This window comes from Euleptes europaea, chromosome 5 (assembly GCF_029931775.1).
Source record: "Euleptes europaea isolate rEulEur1 chromosome 5, rEulEur1.hap1, whole genome shotgun sequence".
Classification (NCBI taxonomy): domain Eukaryota; kingdom Metazoa; phylum Chordata; class Lepidosauria; order Squamata; family Sphaerodactylidae; genus Euleptes; species Euleptes europaea.
In genome coordinates, this window is record NC_079316.1 from 38909657 (window position 1) to 38928411 (window position 18755).

Below are 18755 nucleotides of genomic sequence, written 5' to 3' on the forward strand. Positions count from 1 at the left end.
GGATGAGTTCCACCATTTGAGTAACCACAAGGAATTTCAAATTATGGTCATTCTTAAACACCCAGCGGATACAATTAAAAACTATTATAAGCCATGTCAAACATAAGTGTTGTGTGAGTAAAAAGGAAAAAAAAAATAACTCATGGGCCTAGTAAATGAAGGAGCGTGTATGCCGGACCATCATTCAGGGGCACTGACACTATGCATGAAAAAATATGCATGTGTACCAAAGGCTTTCTCAGTATTTTCTCACAGAAGCTACCAGCATCAAAGTGCCAGTCCACTTTTGAACCATCATCACTCTGCCAAATTATTTAAAAAGGACTTTACTGGTTTAACAGTAGGAGCTGCTGCAGGAAAGAAGAAGAGCATGCCATTGAGTCACAACCAACCCATGGCAACCCCAATCCCAGGGTGTTCCAGACAAGAGAGGAGCAGAGGTGGTTGGCTGTGACCTTCCCCCACACAGCAACCCCAGTCTTCCTTGGTGGTCTCCCATCTAAGTATTAAGTGTGGCCAACCCTGCTTAGCTTTTCTTGCCCCAATGAGTTCAGGTTAAGCTAAGCTATCCAAACTGCTGCTTCAAGAAAACCAAGGACAAAACAAGATGACATGCAGATTTTTCACATGCAGTCTGCATGATCTTGTTCTGCCTGGATCAGAAAAGTCCTTAATAAACTTATGCACCTATTGAGGTCCTCAGAACAGCTTCTTCCAGCTGACCCGTAGTTCCCCAAGTGTCTGCAACCAATGAGCTTCCTGAGGCGATACAGACACCAGCTTCTCTACAACAGCACTGGAAGTAGTATAAGGCAGGGTTCTTTCCCATATATCATTCTGTTGTTGATGTAACATTGCATACATCCAAAGTGTGGTAGAACCTAGCGGCTACGTTGTGTGATTTTGTTTTAACATACCCATATTTTAATGATGTGAGCCACTTCAAACATACTGCGAGCCAAAATATAATTATTAAATATATAAATAAAAATCAGATCACAGGTCTGTCTAAGTCAGCATTATGTTTCCAGCTGTGGCTGACCGGATTCTTCCAGGAAGCCCATAAGCAGGCCAACTCCACAGCCTGCTCCTTGGCAACTGCCATATAATGGTACATTATCTCTGAACTAGAGTTTCAATTTAGGCTTTGTGGTTAACAGCTAGTGATAGGTTGGTCTTTCTTGATTGTATCTAAAACCACTTTAAAGGCATGTAAGTCAGTGGCTGTTTCTTCATCACATGGCCACAAATTCTATAAGCAAACTATGTGTGGTGTAAAGAAGAATGCTTTTGTCTGTCCAGCTGCTGTCAATCAATGTCCCCAAGATCTAGTCTTGTAAGCGAGGGAGAAATATTTGCTCTTTCCACTTCTCTACACCTCTACGGTGCCTTACCTATACAAAAATAAATTCTCCATGCTAAAAGGCTCCAACTTCTTTAACCTTTCCTGGTTGATAGGAAAGGTTCCCCATTCCTTTATTTTGTGGTTGCCCTATTCTGCACCTTTACCAGCGCTATGATACCCTTTTAAGATAGGCACTCAGGTTGCATATGAAAGCTTTATGAAGCTGACAGTTATTTGCCCTGACACTGCCACCACATAGTAGTTGGTATTTTCACCATGTTACTAACTTCGACAGTTCTTTCCTGGGAATTCACAGCAAGTTCAGATCATGCCAGTAAATATGTAAAGTTCTCCTCCCCACCACCACGGGGCATCACTTTTCATATATTTACCCTGAATACCATTTTCCTGTTTAGTCTCCTGTTCTCCCAGTCTGAAGAAAACTTTGGAGGTCTTCAAAAAAATCGGTGTTTGGCTTCCTTGTTGCTCCCCTGAATGTTAAATAACACCGGTAATAATGCAAATCCCACTATGTACTTTTCTCCTTTCTGAAAATGGACCACTGATTCCTAACCTCCTTCCTCTTCTTTAACCATCTACTAATTCATAATAGATCTGTCCTCTTTTTCTCATGACTGCTAAATTCACTTGAGCATTTATTAAAAGCTTTTAGGAAATCCAAATATATCATATATCTAATTCTGAACTTGGCCCCAGAGTGCAAATAAAAAAATCTCACACCTTTTCAGCAGCCATATTGGGTTGCCTGTGTACTTGCTGACAACATTACCAACAGCAAGTTTCGAGTTCAATAGCACCTTAGAGACTGACAAGATTTTGGGGGAAGCTCATACCCCCCAAAATCTTCTAGGTCTCTTTAAGGTGCTACTGGACTCAAATCTAGCTTTTCTATTGCAGATCAACACAGCTAGGCCCTGAAACATCGTTGTGATGAAACTCAGTGAACCGGGGTGGGAGGCAAAGAAAGAGTGGACAGGAAGGAAAGACAAAAAGAAAGACTGGGAGTGGAGGGAGAAAGAAAAGGAAAATAGGCAAATAGGGGGGATTGGGGAGAGGAGGAAGCAGAAGAAGAGAGAAGCCACAGAGGCTGCCAGAATAAGCTGGAGGTGGGATCAGCAGGACCTGAGGGGGGGCCTGAGAAAGGGAGCAGTTCAAGGGCTGCAAGGGGGAAGGAAGGAGGGAGAGTTTAGACAGTAGAAAGGATGACCAGTGGAGCACTGAGCTGATCTCTCCCTAACCTCCTAGGTTGTCCTCTTGTAATATCTGTCAGTCTACCGAAGTTCCATATTTATTAAGGACCAATAATTGTCTCTCACCATAAAATCAAGCTAGGATTTACATAAAATGTAACCGGTGGTAGTGGCATTGATGGAGACTGATACAAACTTTAGAAACCTTTACCCAGTGCTGTTCTGAAACCAAAGTAGTCATGCCTGAGATAATTAGGTGAGCTGTGTTAGTTGATGAAACCACAAGAGAAGAAAACATGACAGCAATTTATCTGAACAAATTACAAATCGTTGCTTTCCTTGAAGACTTTCTCCAGATGAATCTTCATAAAGCTAAATCTCAATTTAAAACACCTCGTGTATTAGCATAAACAAATGGAGACATTTCTGGCAGCGTTTTGTCCCGGAGAAGCAAAAACAGCTGATTGGGATGGCATTTGCTTTTAGCAGTCTGACCAGGTGTTATGGAACCATGCTTTCCAGTCCTACTTCCAAACGTCTTAATTATGTTCCAAGGGAAGTTGTTTTCCTGTTGTAGAGTATGGACCAATCTCAGTGTCCTTTGATAAGTGTGGACCTCAAACAAGTGTATCTGTTTTGAAGCTGGACAAAAAGGCCAGGCAGCAGACAAGCAAGAATATTGGAATAAAGCCCTTGCATTAGTAGCAAGTCTGTAAACGTTAAGTTTGCTGTGCTAATCCTGGGATCCATACTTCATAAGCTCGTAGCTAAATTAGCATACCCTTAAGCGGAGACCTGGTTTTGAACTGATAAAAATACACTGAACAATTTCCTGGTTTGCATCTCTGTGACTAAAGAAAACAGATGGATGACATTCCCTTCCTTATCAGTAGCATATGGCCAGGTTTGTGTGCTCTCTGCACTGAAATAAATAAATAAATAAATAACGTCTATGCCAAGATAACCCAAATTCTGTATCCGTAGAGCTGAATTCTGTAACCTGGAAAAAATTGTGCAATTCAGCATTTACATGTTCTTGCTTATTTACATATTCGGCATCACTTATTTTGCCTTTCATGGAGAGATGCTAAGAACTACGTAGGACATCGAAGCCCCAGCTCCACCTCATACCAGCCCCCCCCTTCATGTTTACCGCCTACTTTCAACCGTGATGTTGCAGTCACAAGGAATTTGATTTTGTTTTTGAAGCTGACTTTTTGAGATGCTAAATTCTGTCTACGGACTAAAGAAAATAATTGCCTGTTAAAAATAATTGTGACATTCTTAAGAGCACTGCTTCGTGACTTCAGATAAACAATGCATTATATCAATATAAACATAAGATATTTACTGTTGTATAAGTGCCTTTTGATATTTCATCTGCAGGGTGGGAAGATTCCCATCAGGTGGACTGCACCAGAAGCAATTGCCTATCGTAAATTTACATCAGCCAGTGATGTCTGGAGTTACGGAATTGTCATGTGGGAAGTGATGTCCTATGGAGAGAGACCTTATTGGGATATGTCCAACCAAGATGTAAGTGTTCTTCAACATCATATGAATGCTCTCATTGTTATCCCTAGTTGTTTCACTGTGGCCTCCCCAGCTGCATAGGAGCCACTTGTCCATGATGTACTTCCAAGCAGGAAAACGTCCTGTACAAATGATGAAATGGTGTGGCCAGAGTTGATTACACTGAGAGGGTGTCAGTTCCACAACAATGATCTCCTGCTTGCCGTAGGGACTGCATTTCTTAGATATAGATCCAGTTCTTTTCTCCCCCCCCCCTTCTTTTTTGCATTTTGTAATGATGTAGGAAGGAGTTACATATGTTTCAAATGGAACCTCGGAACAGTGAAACACTTTTTACATTTGCAAAGCACTCCAGACATTCTAGTGGAGAAATAAAATTGGTAACATTGATTCAGTTCCAGTTTCTCACTTGAGAATCCATCAAGAATATTAGAACTTGTTTTCCTATTGAGGGTAAACATTTCAAACCCTAGTGTTGTATAATTTCATATTTTTGAACTGATAATTTTCAAAGAATAGGCAAAATAATTTTATTTGGCATTTACAGGATAATTATTGTGTGAAAGACTTAGGTGATAATAACATATTCTTGGGGGATGTAAAAAAACAGCTTTAGTAAATGATCTCTTGTAAATTATGCAAGTCCCTTTAACTATACCAGCTGGACTACTTCAGTCCATTCCAGAAAGGAGTTAATAAAATCCCTGCTAGTGTTGCAATTAGTACTGAAGACGAAGTAGGAAAGTAGAACATATAGAACACTTTAAAATAATAGATAATATTTACTAGGAGGTTTTATATGCCGATTAACATTTGCTGGATCCCGAGACATGAAAAACAGAGCCTTTTAGCCACAGTTAGGAAGCTGAATTGTTAGACGACAAGGTCCTAGGTTCAACCAGCATCTCTAGTTAAAGGATCTTAAATAGCAGAGCTGACAAAGATCTTACAGCCAGAGCAGACCAGCCTATTGGAAAGTATCAAGCTAGGTGGACCAGTAGACTAGCTCAGTGTAAATAAAAGCTCACTAATAATTAGCAGGAAAGCAAAGATTCAGTTGTATTTTCGAAACAGGATGAGCATTCATTGGCAGCACAATGTAATTCAGAGCAACGTGGAAGCAAATTTGCTAATGTTCTTTATGGCACCCAGCTCAAGAGAGATCAAGAATACCCAGAATAATTGGGCCAGTGATGTAGCTATGATGCCTTTTACCAGCAGAGGTAAAACAGATGCTGGGCAACTCACATCACATAGATTGTCACATAGATAAAGAAAAACTTCAATGTGGTAGTGAGGAGGACGAGAAGGAATATACATCTTTTCCTGTACAGTTAGAATACAAATAAGGCTTAGAAAGTTATTAATTTTGTGGCTATGAATGGGAGGGTTGGTAGCCTTGGAAACAACATTTTACTCTGTTTACTAAACCGCCAGTGGCATTGGAGGTATGAATCCACATTGCTTGCCATTGTGTCTTCGCCACTCTTCTTGTGAAACCAGTTCTATGGTTGTGTGAATCAATGTGTGTGGCCAATTAATCTTTGTTCCTTCTGTAAAGACTACCAACAAGACTGCCCATTAGTGCCAACTGTGATAGAGTGAAGGGTTGTGAACTGGGTACTCGGCTGTCAGGAACTAGATCTTGATTATGCATGAGGTCATTCTGTGTAGGGTTGCCAAACAGGCAGTATGTGGTAATGAGCCTTATGTATGGAATGGTTTGTGGTGTCTTTTATATCAGTTTGCGATTGCATTGGATACTGTGAATAATTGCACACTTTAAATGACACGGTAGGCCTGTTTGTGGCTGTTCGTTCTGGGTATGGAGCAGTCCAAATGTAATCTCCCTTTTTGCATTTCACAAAAGACAGGCAGATTCGGGGAAGGGCAACTAGGACCAGGTGTCACAGGTAGTATACTTGAGCCTAACTATTACACAGGAAACATGAAAATAGCCGTGTCCTTGGGATACATATGGGGAGCATTAAAAGCCACAGGAAACCTTATTTTGGTTTCACTTCCGTCCCAAATGCACAACAAGTAGTAGATCAACAAAGGTCTTGAAGTATGATCCAGTGTTGCAAATTTCCAACATCGAATCCACAGTCCTCTGTATTCAAGTCTTAAAACTCATTTCCGTCACTGGAATCTATTTTGATGGGTGTTCACTGTGCCATCTAAACATTCGGGAGTATTTAGAAGGAAAGTGTAAAGGAAATAGCATCTACATTTTAGTCTAATAATAAGTTTAAAACCAACTTTTAATATATCTTGCAATATAGGCCATCTGTACATTTAAAATGACTGCATCTTCCACGGAAAAGGAACTCCAGCAGATTCTGGGGAGTACAAGATGTAATTTTTTAACATTAAAAATTAAATTTCTAATCACAGACATCTCAAAACAAAGCAATAACCATCAGCAAACCTGACAACAGTTGAAGTATGTGCTCAATTTTTAAAGTGTTTTCTTTGAATGGGCAGTTGCTTCCATATTTGGGCTCAATCAGGGATATCCGGTTTTATGACCCAAGCTGTACTTTATCATGTTATCCAGATCTCCTAAAATCTGGCTTTCCTGTTAGGTTATCAAAGCCATTGAAGAAGGCTATCGGCTACCGCCCCCAATGGACTGCCCCATCGCTCTCCATCAGCTGATGCTGGACTGCTGGCAGAAGGAACGCAGCGACAGGCCTAAATTTGGACAGATTGTCAACATGCTAGACAAACTCATCCGCAACCCCAACAGCTTGAAGAGGACAGGCTCGGAGAGCTCCAGGTCAGCTGTGCTTTCTTAATGGTGATGGATGAGGAAATAGATCAGTGGTGACAGGCAGCTGTAACTCACCCAAACTCCAGTGCTGAAACTGAAGACTGCTTCCTAGTCCTGGCTGGATTATTCAAGATGCTTCTTCTTTTTTTAAAATTCTTCCTGGGGGAGAAAAAAATAGCTGTGGAAGTCTGCTTTCCATCGGGGTTAGACTGGCGTCTGCTGAGAACAAGAGCCTTGTGGAATTGTGAACACAATGTCTCAATAAGCCCACTGAATGTTATTATAACATGGTCATTTTAATAATGTTATATATATATATATATATATATATATATATATATATATATATATATATATATATATATATATATATACACACACACACACACACATATTAAAATAGTTGTTGTCCTCCTATCATTACACCTATTTAGCAGTTTTTAAGGTCACATGGGAATCCTGTGTTGCTTTCATGCAAAACAAAGAGAGCTTTTTTTAGAAATAAAGACACTGAAAGGGGGGAGTTATATACCTCAACTTTAAATAGGCATTTTGCAAAGAACCCACTGCCTGCTCACCATTAAGGGCTGGGTTCAGTTCAAACCATTTGCTTAAAAAATATGTAAACCAAAACTGTTATATAGCAAATTGTAAAAGGCAAAGATAATACTTTCCCCTCATCCTTTACAACATCAGAGTCTTGAAAGAAGGAAGCCCCTCCTGGAACCTGGCTGAGCAGCTTATTTTTGTAGAGTCGGTAACCTTTACCCTACGTGTTACTCATCACCTTATCATGAAATAGCTACAGCTGTTCTGTAAACAGGCATAGCTGAGAACCAAACTACAGGAACTGTGTGATTAGCAATGCCACCATCAGAAGAGTTACTCCCTTCTAAGTCCATCGGTGTCAGTGGGCTTAGAAGAGTATAACTCTGTTTAGGATTGCACTGTAGATCTCCTGAGGATGCAGGCCGTTAAGTATCCTCTTGAGAAGGCAGGCTCCATATAGACCAGTCAGGTACAAACGTTTTTGAGTCAAGACAACTGAACTCAGATGAGCAGGATTTAGGGTTGCCAACCTCCAGGTGGTGGCTGGAGATCCCCCTCTATTACAACTGGTCTCTAGACAACAGAGAAAATTTACCTGGAGAAAATTGCCACTTTGGACGGTGGACTCTTTGGCATTATAACCCATTGATGTCCCTCCCCTCTCCAAACCCTGCCCTCCTCAAGCTCCACCCCCCAAAATCTCCAGGTATTTTCCAACCCAGAGCTGGCAATCCTAGCAGGAATGCAAGGACAAATTCTCAGGCATTGACAACTGATTCATGAGTCTTCAGGAACAAGGTGTCATAGCTGACCGGAGGCAAGGTTTGGAGGAAGAAAACATCCTAAAAGTGACACATGCTTCTAGGTGAAAGAATAATCATTCCATGTTTCTTAAACCAGCCTCCGTGAACAAATGCAGCAGTTAAATGTAGCCAGGTGGCAGCACGAGATTTAACCGCTGACAGTACAAACTCTGTTTTTCACATATAAATAAGCATGCCCCTCTGTCACCATTGCTTACCACTGATGTTACCAAAGATTGGTGATTAGGCCTCTGAGGCCACTGTTGCCCTGTTTCTTCCTGATTGTTCTAACTGCATCCGATGCTTGGCAAGTGTGCTCTCCTCTCTGTGTTAAATTATTTAAGAGGGAGGGCCGCCTAATACCGACTGTTTAACCTCCTCGAGTTGCATTTGATTCTAATCTGCTGATAAGCATAAATCGGCAACACCCTTTGTTTATTCCTATGGTATAGAATCTGTTATTCAGAATTCCTTAAAATATCACAAGTGTCTTTTTTGGTGAGCATGGAAGGCAAAAGATGGCTTATGGGTGCCCTCTCTGTATAGCACAGTCTATACAATAAATTTCCTCTCTTTTTTTCTACTATCCTCCTTACCCTTTGATGCATGCTAAATATAGCAGCGATAGAAAAGAAGGGTGGGGTAGCTGTAAGGAACTAGAAGCAACATTCATTCAGGATGAGAACAATCTGGACAATAACCTATATGAAGCCTGTGATACGCCCAGTCTTTGATGCCATGTATTTCAAATAAATGAAAGCAGTGGTCTTTTTTCCTTTAATTTATTGATGGGTCGTAGTGTGGTGGCATATAAAACCAGTGGCAATGTGGAAAGGGAGTAAAAAAGTCAGTACCAATATATGCACTGATTATTTTTTTAAAAAAATAATTACCTTGCAGATGTCTGAAAGGGAAAGTGAAGCATTCATTCCACAAATCAAAGATCAAAGCCACTCTTCTGTGCCAGCCCTGGCACATATGTTGGTCAGAAATTGATTGATTAAAGAGTGGATTAACTCCCTGCTGTCCCTGCTTTGTATGCAGGCACTTAGCTTGCTTGCAAACTTGGCTAGCAACATTCTTGTCTGAATCCTTTCTTAGGATCAGAGGTTCTAAACTAAGCTAGGGGCATCGGTCCACTCTTAAATGTTGCTGCATATTAATATTTGAGCTTCTCGGACAGAAAAGAGCTACATTAAGGGATCGTGCCAAGGTGTACTACCTCCCTTGTTCAAAATGCTCCAGATATAAAACAGATTTTCATTGGTCTGTGGGGCATATTTTGGAAGCCAAACGGGGAAGTGAGATTGCTGATTTCAGACACTTCAGGCAGAGGTTGGGTAGCATCTCCTAAGGTCTTTAGTACTTGTTATCCTGATTAGAAAATCACCATCTTTGAGATCCTTTTCAGCTCGTGTGCATTGATTCCCACATACTAAAATGTAGAGACACCAAATATGGGTTAATTTAATGTAATAGGTTAAAGTTTCATTTATGACCGATCTACGTACCAATAAACATTTATTTTAGTGTGGGTTACCACTCAACTAGCTGCCAGCATTTCTGGGCACCATCACCTGGCTCCAGACTCAGCCGGCGTTGCTTCTTGGCTTTGTTTATCCTGCCGGCACAGACTGTGCCGAGAAGAGCCAAGGCTCATCTCCTCCCCCCACATGCCTTAAAGACAACTAAGGGTTTAGTGGATGCTGCTTAGGACCAAAGGATTCCCCTTTGCCTGGCCACAGTGATTGGCTGTCTTGAGAAAACTCCATATTTAGATGCCTCAAGCTACTTACCTATGTGCTAATAACTCATACTATTCTTGTCAGCCTAGTTTGGAGCTAACCAGTCCAGGCCTATTTATTGTAACCCATCACCGCCTATAATGCAGAGCATATGAAAAAAAATCTCCAGTCTGAAGGAGACCCCAAAAATTCCTGCTCAGCTCCAAAATACTATCAGCAGATAGAATCATAGAGTTGGAAAGAGCCACGCAGGCCATCTAGTCCAACCCCCTGCTTAATGCAGGATCAACCTAGAGCATCCCAGACAAGTGCTTGTCCAGCCTCTGCTTAAAGACTGCCAGTGAGGGGGAGCTCACCACCTCCCTAGGTAGCTGATTCCACTGTCGAACAACTCTTACTGTAAAAAAAAATAAATCCTAATATCCAGCCGGTACCTTTCCTCCCGCAATTTAAACCCATTATTGCGACTCCTATCCTCTGCTGCCAACAAGAACAGCTCCCTGCCCTACTCTAAGTGACAGCCCTTCAGATACTTAAAGAGAGCAATCATGTCCCCCCTCAGCCTCCTCTTCTCCAGACTAAACATTCCCAAGTCCCTCAGCCTTTCCTCATAGGGCTTGGTCTCCAGGCCCCTGATTATCCTCATCGCTCTCCTCTGCACCCGCTCGATTCTGTCCGCATTCTTTTTGAATTGAGGCCTCCAGAACTGCACACAATACTCCAGATGCAGCCTGACCAATGAAGTGTACAGTAGAACTATGACTTCTTGGGATTTGGATGTTATGCCTCTGCTAATGCACCCCAAGATCGCATTAGCTTTTTTTGTTGCTGCATCGCACTGCAGTATTCTGCTGAAGGTGGGTGGGTGAGAGAGCATCTGCAGAAAGCCTGTGTGTTGGAGCTGGGGCTGGTACCAATAGTTCTATGCTTTCCTTGATTGTGTTACCCAGCACCTCTGTCCCAGCCCTGGGCCCTTGGAGCCTTGCATCCAATTTTCCTCTAGGGCATGGACAACCACACCCCAACCTTTCTTAGTTTGAACAGCATTGCTTTAGGTATTTGTGATAACTGCCATTTCTTCTGGGTACTTTACTGTTGAAGTCGTAGGTGACATATTAAGTTCTCTAGGTGAATGCATCTTTGAGGATAGCATCACCTGCTCAGGATAGACTCAACAGTGACAGTACTGTAGCATTACAGAAATACTAGGTTATCACAGATAGGCTATGTAAGACTGACGGGATTTTCTCAGCTGAATTGAAACCATGCTTCTGCATGTTCTTTGGAGGAGACAAAAGGTAGTAACAGTAAGATCTCAGTGTGTCTACAAGAAATGTAGTTGTGCAAAATGTTTGCTTTTTATTGAGATCTTAAGCTTTAAATCAGCGCAAGGTAGGTTTTCAAAGGCAAAAAAATATACCTCTAAATCTCACTGTAGTGATTTCAAGTATCTGTGCTGAGTACAAATGATAGTGCAGTTTAAATTCTGTTAGGTTTTTGTATGCTTGTTGGACTTACTGTTTTTGAGGCAAACTTCTTTCTCAACTCTGCCTCTCTCGATCTCTCTCTCCCTCTCTCTCTCTTCCTCTCCTTTCTTCTTTTCCCTCTAGGCCTAATACTGCTTTGCTAGATCCAAGTTCTCCTGAATTCTCAGCCGTAGTTTCTGTCGGTGATTGGCTCCAGGCTATTAAGATGGAGCGATACAAGGATAACTTCACAGCTGCCAGCTACACTACGCTAGAGGCTGTGGTCCATATGAACCAGGAGTAAGTACTCAGCGGTATAACAAAAAAACTGGTAAATCTGGATTTAATCGGCTTCTTTTGCTTTGTGCTGCATATCATTACATTCATTATAGCATTGGAATGCCTTTAGTCTTGAACGTATATAACTTGCCATCTACAGTGCCTTCAGACGTTTAATTAACATTTATATACATCCACCTTGCTTAGCATTCTTTTTATTTTTGTGCTTTTTAAATATGTGTTTGCTGGATTTGCATCTAACATCACGTTCTCACCCTTTGGCATCTTTTTGCTTCATACAGTGACCTGGCGAGAATTGGAATTACTGCCATTGCACACCAGAATAAGATTCTGAGCAGCGTCCAGGCAATGAGGACCCAAATGCAACAAATGCACGGCAGAATGGTTCCTGTTTGAGCCAGTACTGAACAAACTCAAACTCTTGAAATTAGTTTACCTCATTCATGCACTTTAATTGAAGAACTGCACTTTTTTTTACTTCTTCTCCTCTCCGTTTGAAATAATAATAATAAAAAAAGATTTGCAGCATTGATTGATATATAAAGATTGCTGAGAGCGTTGCGGGGAGGGACCTGCAGAAATGACAACCGGTCATTTGAAAACAGGCCTGGAACAAATTGTTTCTTGGAGTATACTTCTATGTGGATCAACACTATATAATATACATGTGTCTATATAACATCACATACAAGTTCTGATGCTGTGTTTGCTGCCAGATACTGTGTGTGAACGAAGGAAAGTACTATTGTTCCCTCAACAGCCATTGGGATTACAATCGTTGTGTTTGGTTTGTGGATAAACCACAGTTGTTCATCTTTTACTGGAATGAAGAATCTTCTGTACCAGAAAATGTTGGCATATTCTGGGCATCAGTGGTACTTTGCAGATACTTCAAAGGCAGACACCCTTTTGCTGATTAGTGCCTGTCACACAAAGATGTGCCCACCTGCAAGCTGAGACAGAGAGCAACCTTTGTGAATTACCAGATTTGGGGAGGTTGTGGTATTGGCTCTTGTGATGCCACATGGAGTATTATCTCTGTCTTCATTTTTGAAAACACCTGTCAGCCATTCTTGACTATGGATCTTCCAGACGTGCGTCCTTTTGCCCTTGTAAGAGGCATTTCTTTGTGCACCACTGAAAAGGTCAGTGGAAACATGGCTTCCCATGGTGTCTTTGTTTCCCTATTAGTAAGAAAGCAGAATGTATTTATGCTGTGTACTTGTAAAATAATAATGCTTTTCTTTTGAATCTAATAAGGGTTTGTACCCTATGCAGAGGGTTGGTTTCTCTGCACAAGAGGGTCTCAGTGAAGTCTCCATGTACAATTCCAGGCCATGTACCGTGTAGCATACATAGGTTCAAACTATGTAATCTATGTACTTCCTGTTGTGGTATCTAAATCACATGGCTTGGACCTGTGTACATTGGATTCTACACACAATTACCTGTATGCATAGACCGTATCACACAAGTGAGTGTAAGGTTATACAAGGAGGTGGGAGAAAGGACCAGTTTTCAGCTACATAGAGAAAATAAATATCTGAATGTTGCAGATAAACTGTACATTGCAGATAACTTTCAGCCTTATGGAATAAATTCGTACTAATTTGTTAGTTTGAAATATCAATAGTGTTTTTTTTTGCCATCAAGTTGCAGCAACTTATGACAACCCCATTGGGTTTTCAAGGCAAGAGACATTCAGTGGTGGTTTGCCATTGCCGGCCTCTGTGTACTCCTTGGTGGTCTCCCATCCAAATACTGACCTGGGCCGACCCTGCTTAACTTCCGAGATCTGATGAGATCGGGCTAGCCTCTTATATTTTATGAAGTCTCTCAATTCTTCCATCAGCCCAGCAGCAGCTGTGTTAGATCAGGTTTTGTGCTGTTTATGGATAAGTAACATAACAAATACATTGTAGGTGATGACTGGAAGGTAATGTATATAATCCGTCCAGTTTTCTTTAGCTCAGCTGTGCACAGCTTACCACCAATTCATTGCATTCATGCCAGTTATAGAACATGTGGTATGAAATCCGTCATACTTCCACTAGTGCTGAGATAATCCAGGCTCTAATTTCAACTCTGAACCACCTATTCTGAGCACATAGAGGAAGATGTGGTGGATGAACATGTTCACAATGTTATGTTTCATGTTTCTCAGCACCAGTGCAAGTTGGGATAGCGCTGTGTGCTCCAGCAACTCTTCCAAGACACCTCCCCAGTGTTTATCAAACTTTTTTCTCTCTCTGCTACTCATAGGCATTATGGTTCGCATCCATTTTGAACTAACATTTTCCTCCAAAGGATCATAATTAAAAGGTAATATCCCATTTGCAATTGTGCCCCTTTTTGCTCTACCCTAGCAATCAAAAACGGTGTGCTGCCCAATCCTATGCGTGTTTACTCAGAAGTACCAATGGGGCTTACTGCCAAGAAAGTGCGTATGGGATTGCAGCCTCAGGTGTCAGTTCTGTAAGCAGAGGGGCATAAAGGAAAATAGGGCCATTGATGATTTGGTGCAGAGAATATGGCTGTCAGGGAAGCCACTTAGAAGCTGCAGCTTGGTTTTTGATTTAGAGTTGGCGTCACCACCTGTTAGGTCTTCAGCTCTGAGACTACCAACCCCCCTCTCCCATTTCTGTCTACTCCTGACAGCAGCTCTGGCAAAAAGAAAGAAAGAAGGAAGGTGACACTTGAGTTGGATTTTGTAAGAAAGCTCTGCATGTGCTTGGAAGCCTGGAGCACCAAATGAATTGAACAAGTCAAAACTTGCCATATCCCCGCTGTCACTCTCATCATTTGTTGTCACTTTTAACAACAACTTACAGATTTTTAACCACAAGCCTCTCCTCTGAACTTGATTCTGAACGCCAGTTGTTGAGAACATGGGATGCTAAATTTGGATCCTGTCAAAACCATGACAGCTTAGTAAAAACCTTTTTGCAGAATTACCCATAAAAGCTTTTCTGTTTGGAAGAATATGGGTGTGTGTTTTTTTTTAAGGTTACTTAAACAGTCACATTTTAACACCACTTTGCTGGAAAATGTTAGGCTTTGATATTCATTGAAAACATTGACATTATTACTTTGCCAGCAAGCCCCTTTGTTTCTTAAATGCCAAAAAACTTGGGGTATTTCCACCTGCTTTCAAGCTCCTGCAGGAAATCTTGCTGGTCTTTAACAAAGATACCCTTTCTGAATTATGGTTGTGCTTGCTGAAATAGGACACAGTTGTCCCACATATGCTGGAAGTTACCCAGAGATGTCCACATTTTTATATACCCGTCTATATCAGAAGACCAACCTATTTTCACCATCACTAACTGGACATACCCTTCTCTGTCCGGAGGCCCAAGAGCACAACAGCACTTTCATATCTGCCCTGTTCCTTTCCCAAAGTGATCACTGGGAGAACTGTGCTCAGTGGAAGAGCATCTGTTGTGCATGCTGAAAATTCAGTCAATGGCTTCTCCAGATAAGCAACCTCAAGTGGCAAATATGGGAAAGACCTCTTTCTCTCTACAACCCTGGAGAGCTGCTGCCAGACACTTATGAACTAGACAGACCAATGGTCTACTTCAGTACAAGTAGCTCCATATGTTCAGTTGCTAAGCCTACCCTGACAGCTTCCCTAACAAAAGACAAGAATTATGAACACAGCTACAGTCTCAACCCCGTGCTCATGGATTTCTGTGTCAGAGCAGTACTGTGCAGGTACCCTTAACCCTGGAAAATCAACACAGGAACTCAGACTTCCAAATGAAGAATCATGCCCCTAAACCATATTTTTCTTTTAAGTTAAATAATTAGTACGGTTGCTAAATTTGTGAACATGTGAAGTTTCCTATCTCTAAAACCAAGGACATCATCTAACCTGGATGAATCCTTTTACAAAATAATGTAGAGAGTAGAGTCATTGCCAGACTAGAGCTCTTGGATGGTGAAACTAAAATGTGTACCGATTCATTGCACCAGGTTTTCAAAATAATAGGGCTTCTTATGTGTTGACCTTGAGTGGCCAATGCAGTGGTTTGATGTTCTTTTTCCCCCCCTCCAATAGGGAAAACGGATCCTGCTTCCTTGGATGCAACACTTCTTGATGCCCATGTTAAACTTGGAGGACAAAAGACCAGAGACAACGCTTTCCAAAATTCCATTGCCCCAATTTCCTCAGCACTGACCATAGACAAGACGGATTGAGACTAAGCTCCCTGAAGAGCATATCTCCGGTTTTCTTCTTTCTTTGGAATTCTTTTATCAGCAACAGGAACAAAAGAGGATATGGCCCTGGCACATTTTTCCCCCCATTGCCACTTGAGGAATGTACTATGTACAATATCGAAGCTCTACAGACTTCTCTTTCCTCACTTGGTTTCTTTAAAGTAAATTGGGCGTCTTCTTTTTCTGCATGCCATTGCTGCATTTGTACGTGTGCAAGTGGGGCCAGAGCTCGACAAGTCATGATCATGGACACTTGGGTTAGGTGCCATAGCACAGGACTCCGTTTATAAAATCATATGACAGTCAAGTGATACTTTACAGAAATCGTGCCATTGTGGGTAATATTTTTTAATAGAATGGAAAATAACTTATTATCTCTTCCAGGATGTGTGAGAGTATGTTTGGCCTTGGTGTGCATGTATGTCTGTGTGCGCATGCACATGTGTGTGCTTGTGTATTGCCTGTTGCACAGGATCACCTGTGAACATGCTGATAGCATCTCGAGATAGCTCGACAGGTTGTCTCTGAGCTGTTGAGTTCCCAGGCCAGTAGGTGAGCTATGCAACAGACGGGAGAAAACACACACACACACACTCCTGAATGTTACGATTCTGTATCTATTCATGTATTATATACCTGCCACACTAACCTTAACATATAGTTCTTCAGCCTAGAGCAGGGGCACTTTCCCTTTAGTTGTGGAGTGATCCATAGTGAGTTCCATAATGGTGATAAAGAATTCCATCAATAACCATTAGTCTCATTGAGGCCTGTTCATTACTGAAGTAGCAGTACCTTAAGGGAAAGTAGGTGGAGATGATGTCTTCATCCATCAGCAAGTTTTTTTGAACTGAACCATTAAATAGCTTTTTTCCCCCTTCTGAAACAGGCTTTGAAAGACTATTTGAACGCAAACAGAAATATGCAATCCTTATCCATTCACAGAAGTCAATTTGTCAGCGTGCCACCTGCGAGGATTTTGGGCCTCATCAATGACTGTTGAGAAAACTATTTTATTTTGTTCCCCAGTTAAAGAGTACGAGAGACTCTGAAGGTCAAAAAGAGGTTTGCAACAATGATCATGTTCCTAGCGTAGGTAAATAACCACACAAGACTGCACTAAAGAAAATTATAGCGGTAATGACCTACTGGTTCTACCTAGGGAAGTTTACAGCATCCAGAGAGTTCATGGCTAATTTTCTGTATAATGTTCTTGGAGGCATCCTGGAGTCTGGGGAATGGACTGCCATTCCACATTTTGAGCTCAGCCGCTGATGGGCTCAACCCGCTTTCTGGTTTCAGAGGACCCTTCTCTGCTGAGATACTGTACAGCACAGCAGGCTGAAACAGGACAGTCAAACCAACATGCCTTAAAGGTAAAGGTAAAGGTCCCTTGCAAGCACCTAGTCATTCCTGACCTATGGGGTGACGTCGCATCCCGACATTTCCTAGGCAGACTTTGTTTACGGGGTGGTTTGCCAGTGCCTTCCCCAGTCATCTCCCCTTTACCCCCAGCAAGCTGAGTACTCATTTTACCAACCTCAGAAGGATGGAAGGATGAGTCAACCTTGAGCCGTCTACCTGAAACCAACTTCTGTTGGGATCGAACTCAGGTCGTGAGCAGAGCTTGGACTGCAGTACTGCAGCTTGCCACTCTGCGCCACGGGGCTCCTCAACATGCCTTAGGGGGGATAACAATCAAGGAAAAGAATGTGAATACATTGCATTAAAATGTTCAGCACTGAATGAGGCCCTACAACGTTCTCCCCCCCCCCCCGAATTTCATATTGCTCCCGTCTCCTCCACCCCCCTTTCCCATTTTTAAGATTATATTCATTGATCTGATGAAGATGAAGTTTAAGATCAATATTCCCAGGCTTGTGTAGTTGTGCTGATGGCGGGACACAGCAATGTCATGGAACCAGAGGGAACTGCCTGCATGCTGGACCCGGCATGCTCAGATTGTAGGGTAATGTACTAAACAGAGCCTGGATTTAAAAAAAAAAAAAAAACGGCAGCTGACAATAACCAATGAATGCAGGACTGGCCTCAGTTTCATTCTGGCTACAGAAGACCCATCAACAGGAATCTCTAACACAGCAAACCTCTGTACATTAGGAAATCGTTCTGCTCACAACCCCACCGGTTGATGTTTGTCCAGGTTTCTTGCTGTATTAACTTTGTGATGGATCTATGTATTAAATATATATATATATGTATAAAAAAGCTGGTGCTTACCAGTAGATGGGACTTCAAAGCAGTATTTTTCTTTTGCGTGACATTTTCATAACCAGAAAAAAAAGCATCCTGAATACTAATTAGACAGATTTAAAAAGAAGAGAGTGCATTTATTTTTTTGTATCACTACAAGTATGTTGGAATATGCAAGGACTCTGGTTAAAAAAAAAAATTAGAATGTATGAGGCATATGATAATTTAGTCCCTATTGGGGGGAAAATCTTAACAGTGCATTGTTCAGTTCACAGATTTGAATGATCTCTTGATTAGAAATATAGATTTTTCTATTTTGTTTTAATTTGTAATTTTCCCCTCTCCATCGTTCTTAGGTACACATAACTTATGTCATTTATTTATGGTCTTTTATACCTAGTTTGTAAAATTGTAAAATAGCAAACTAAATGCAAATGTTTGCATTTGAAAATAATAAAGTAGTTGCTGTACAAATCTCAAATGTAGTTCCTGTGATTAAATATTTCTAGCACGTTTTGTTACTTTCATGTCTGTGCTAAATAAAACCAGCCCCTGATTATCAGCCCACAATCCTCCTAGAGGTAATCATGAT

The 18755-nt window shown here is 41.4% G+C and overlaps 1 protein-coding gene across 1 annotated transcript in view; it reads left to right on the forward strand.

The window, feature by feature from the left end:
- The window catches only part of EPHA4 (EPH receptor A4), a 172293-nt gene extending 159440 nt beyond the window's left edge, over positions 1-12853 (forward strand). The window contains exons 14-17 of the mRNA XM_056850584.1: positions 3943-4092; positions 6678-6871; positions 11573-11728; positions 12010-12853. Coding sequence (XP_056706562.1) covers positions 3943-4092; positions 6678-6871; positions 11573-11728; positions 12010-12124 — 615 coding nt within the window. The 3' untranslated portion in view covers positions 12125-12853. The remainder of the gene's footprint in view (positions 1-3942; positions 4093-6677; positions 6872-11572; positions 11729-12009) is intronic.
- The last annotated feature ends 5902 nt before the right edge of the window (positions 12854-18755 follow it).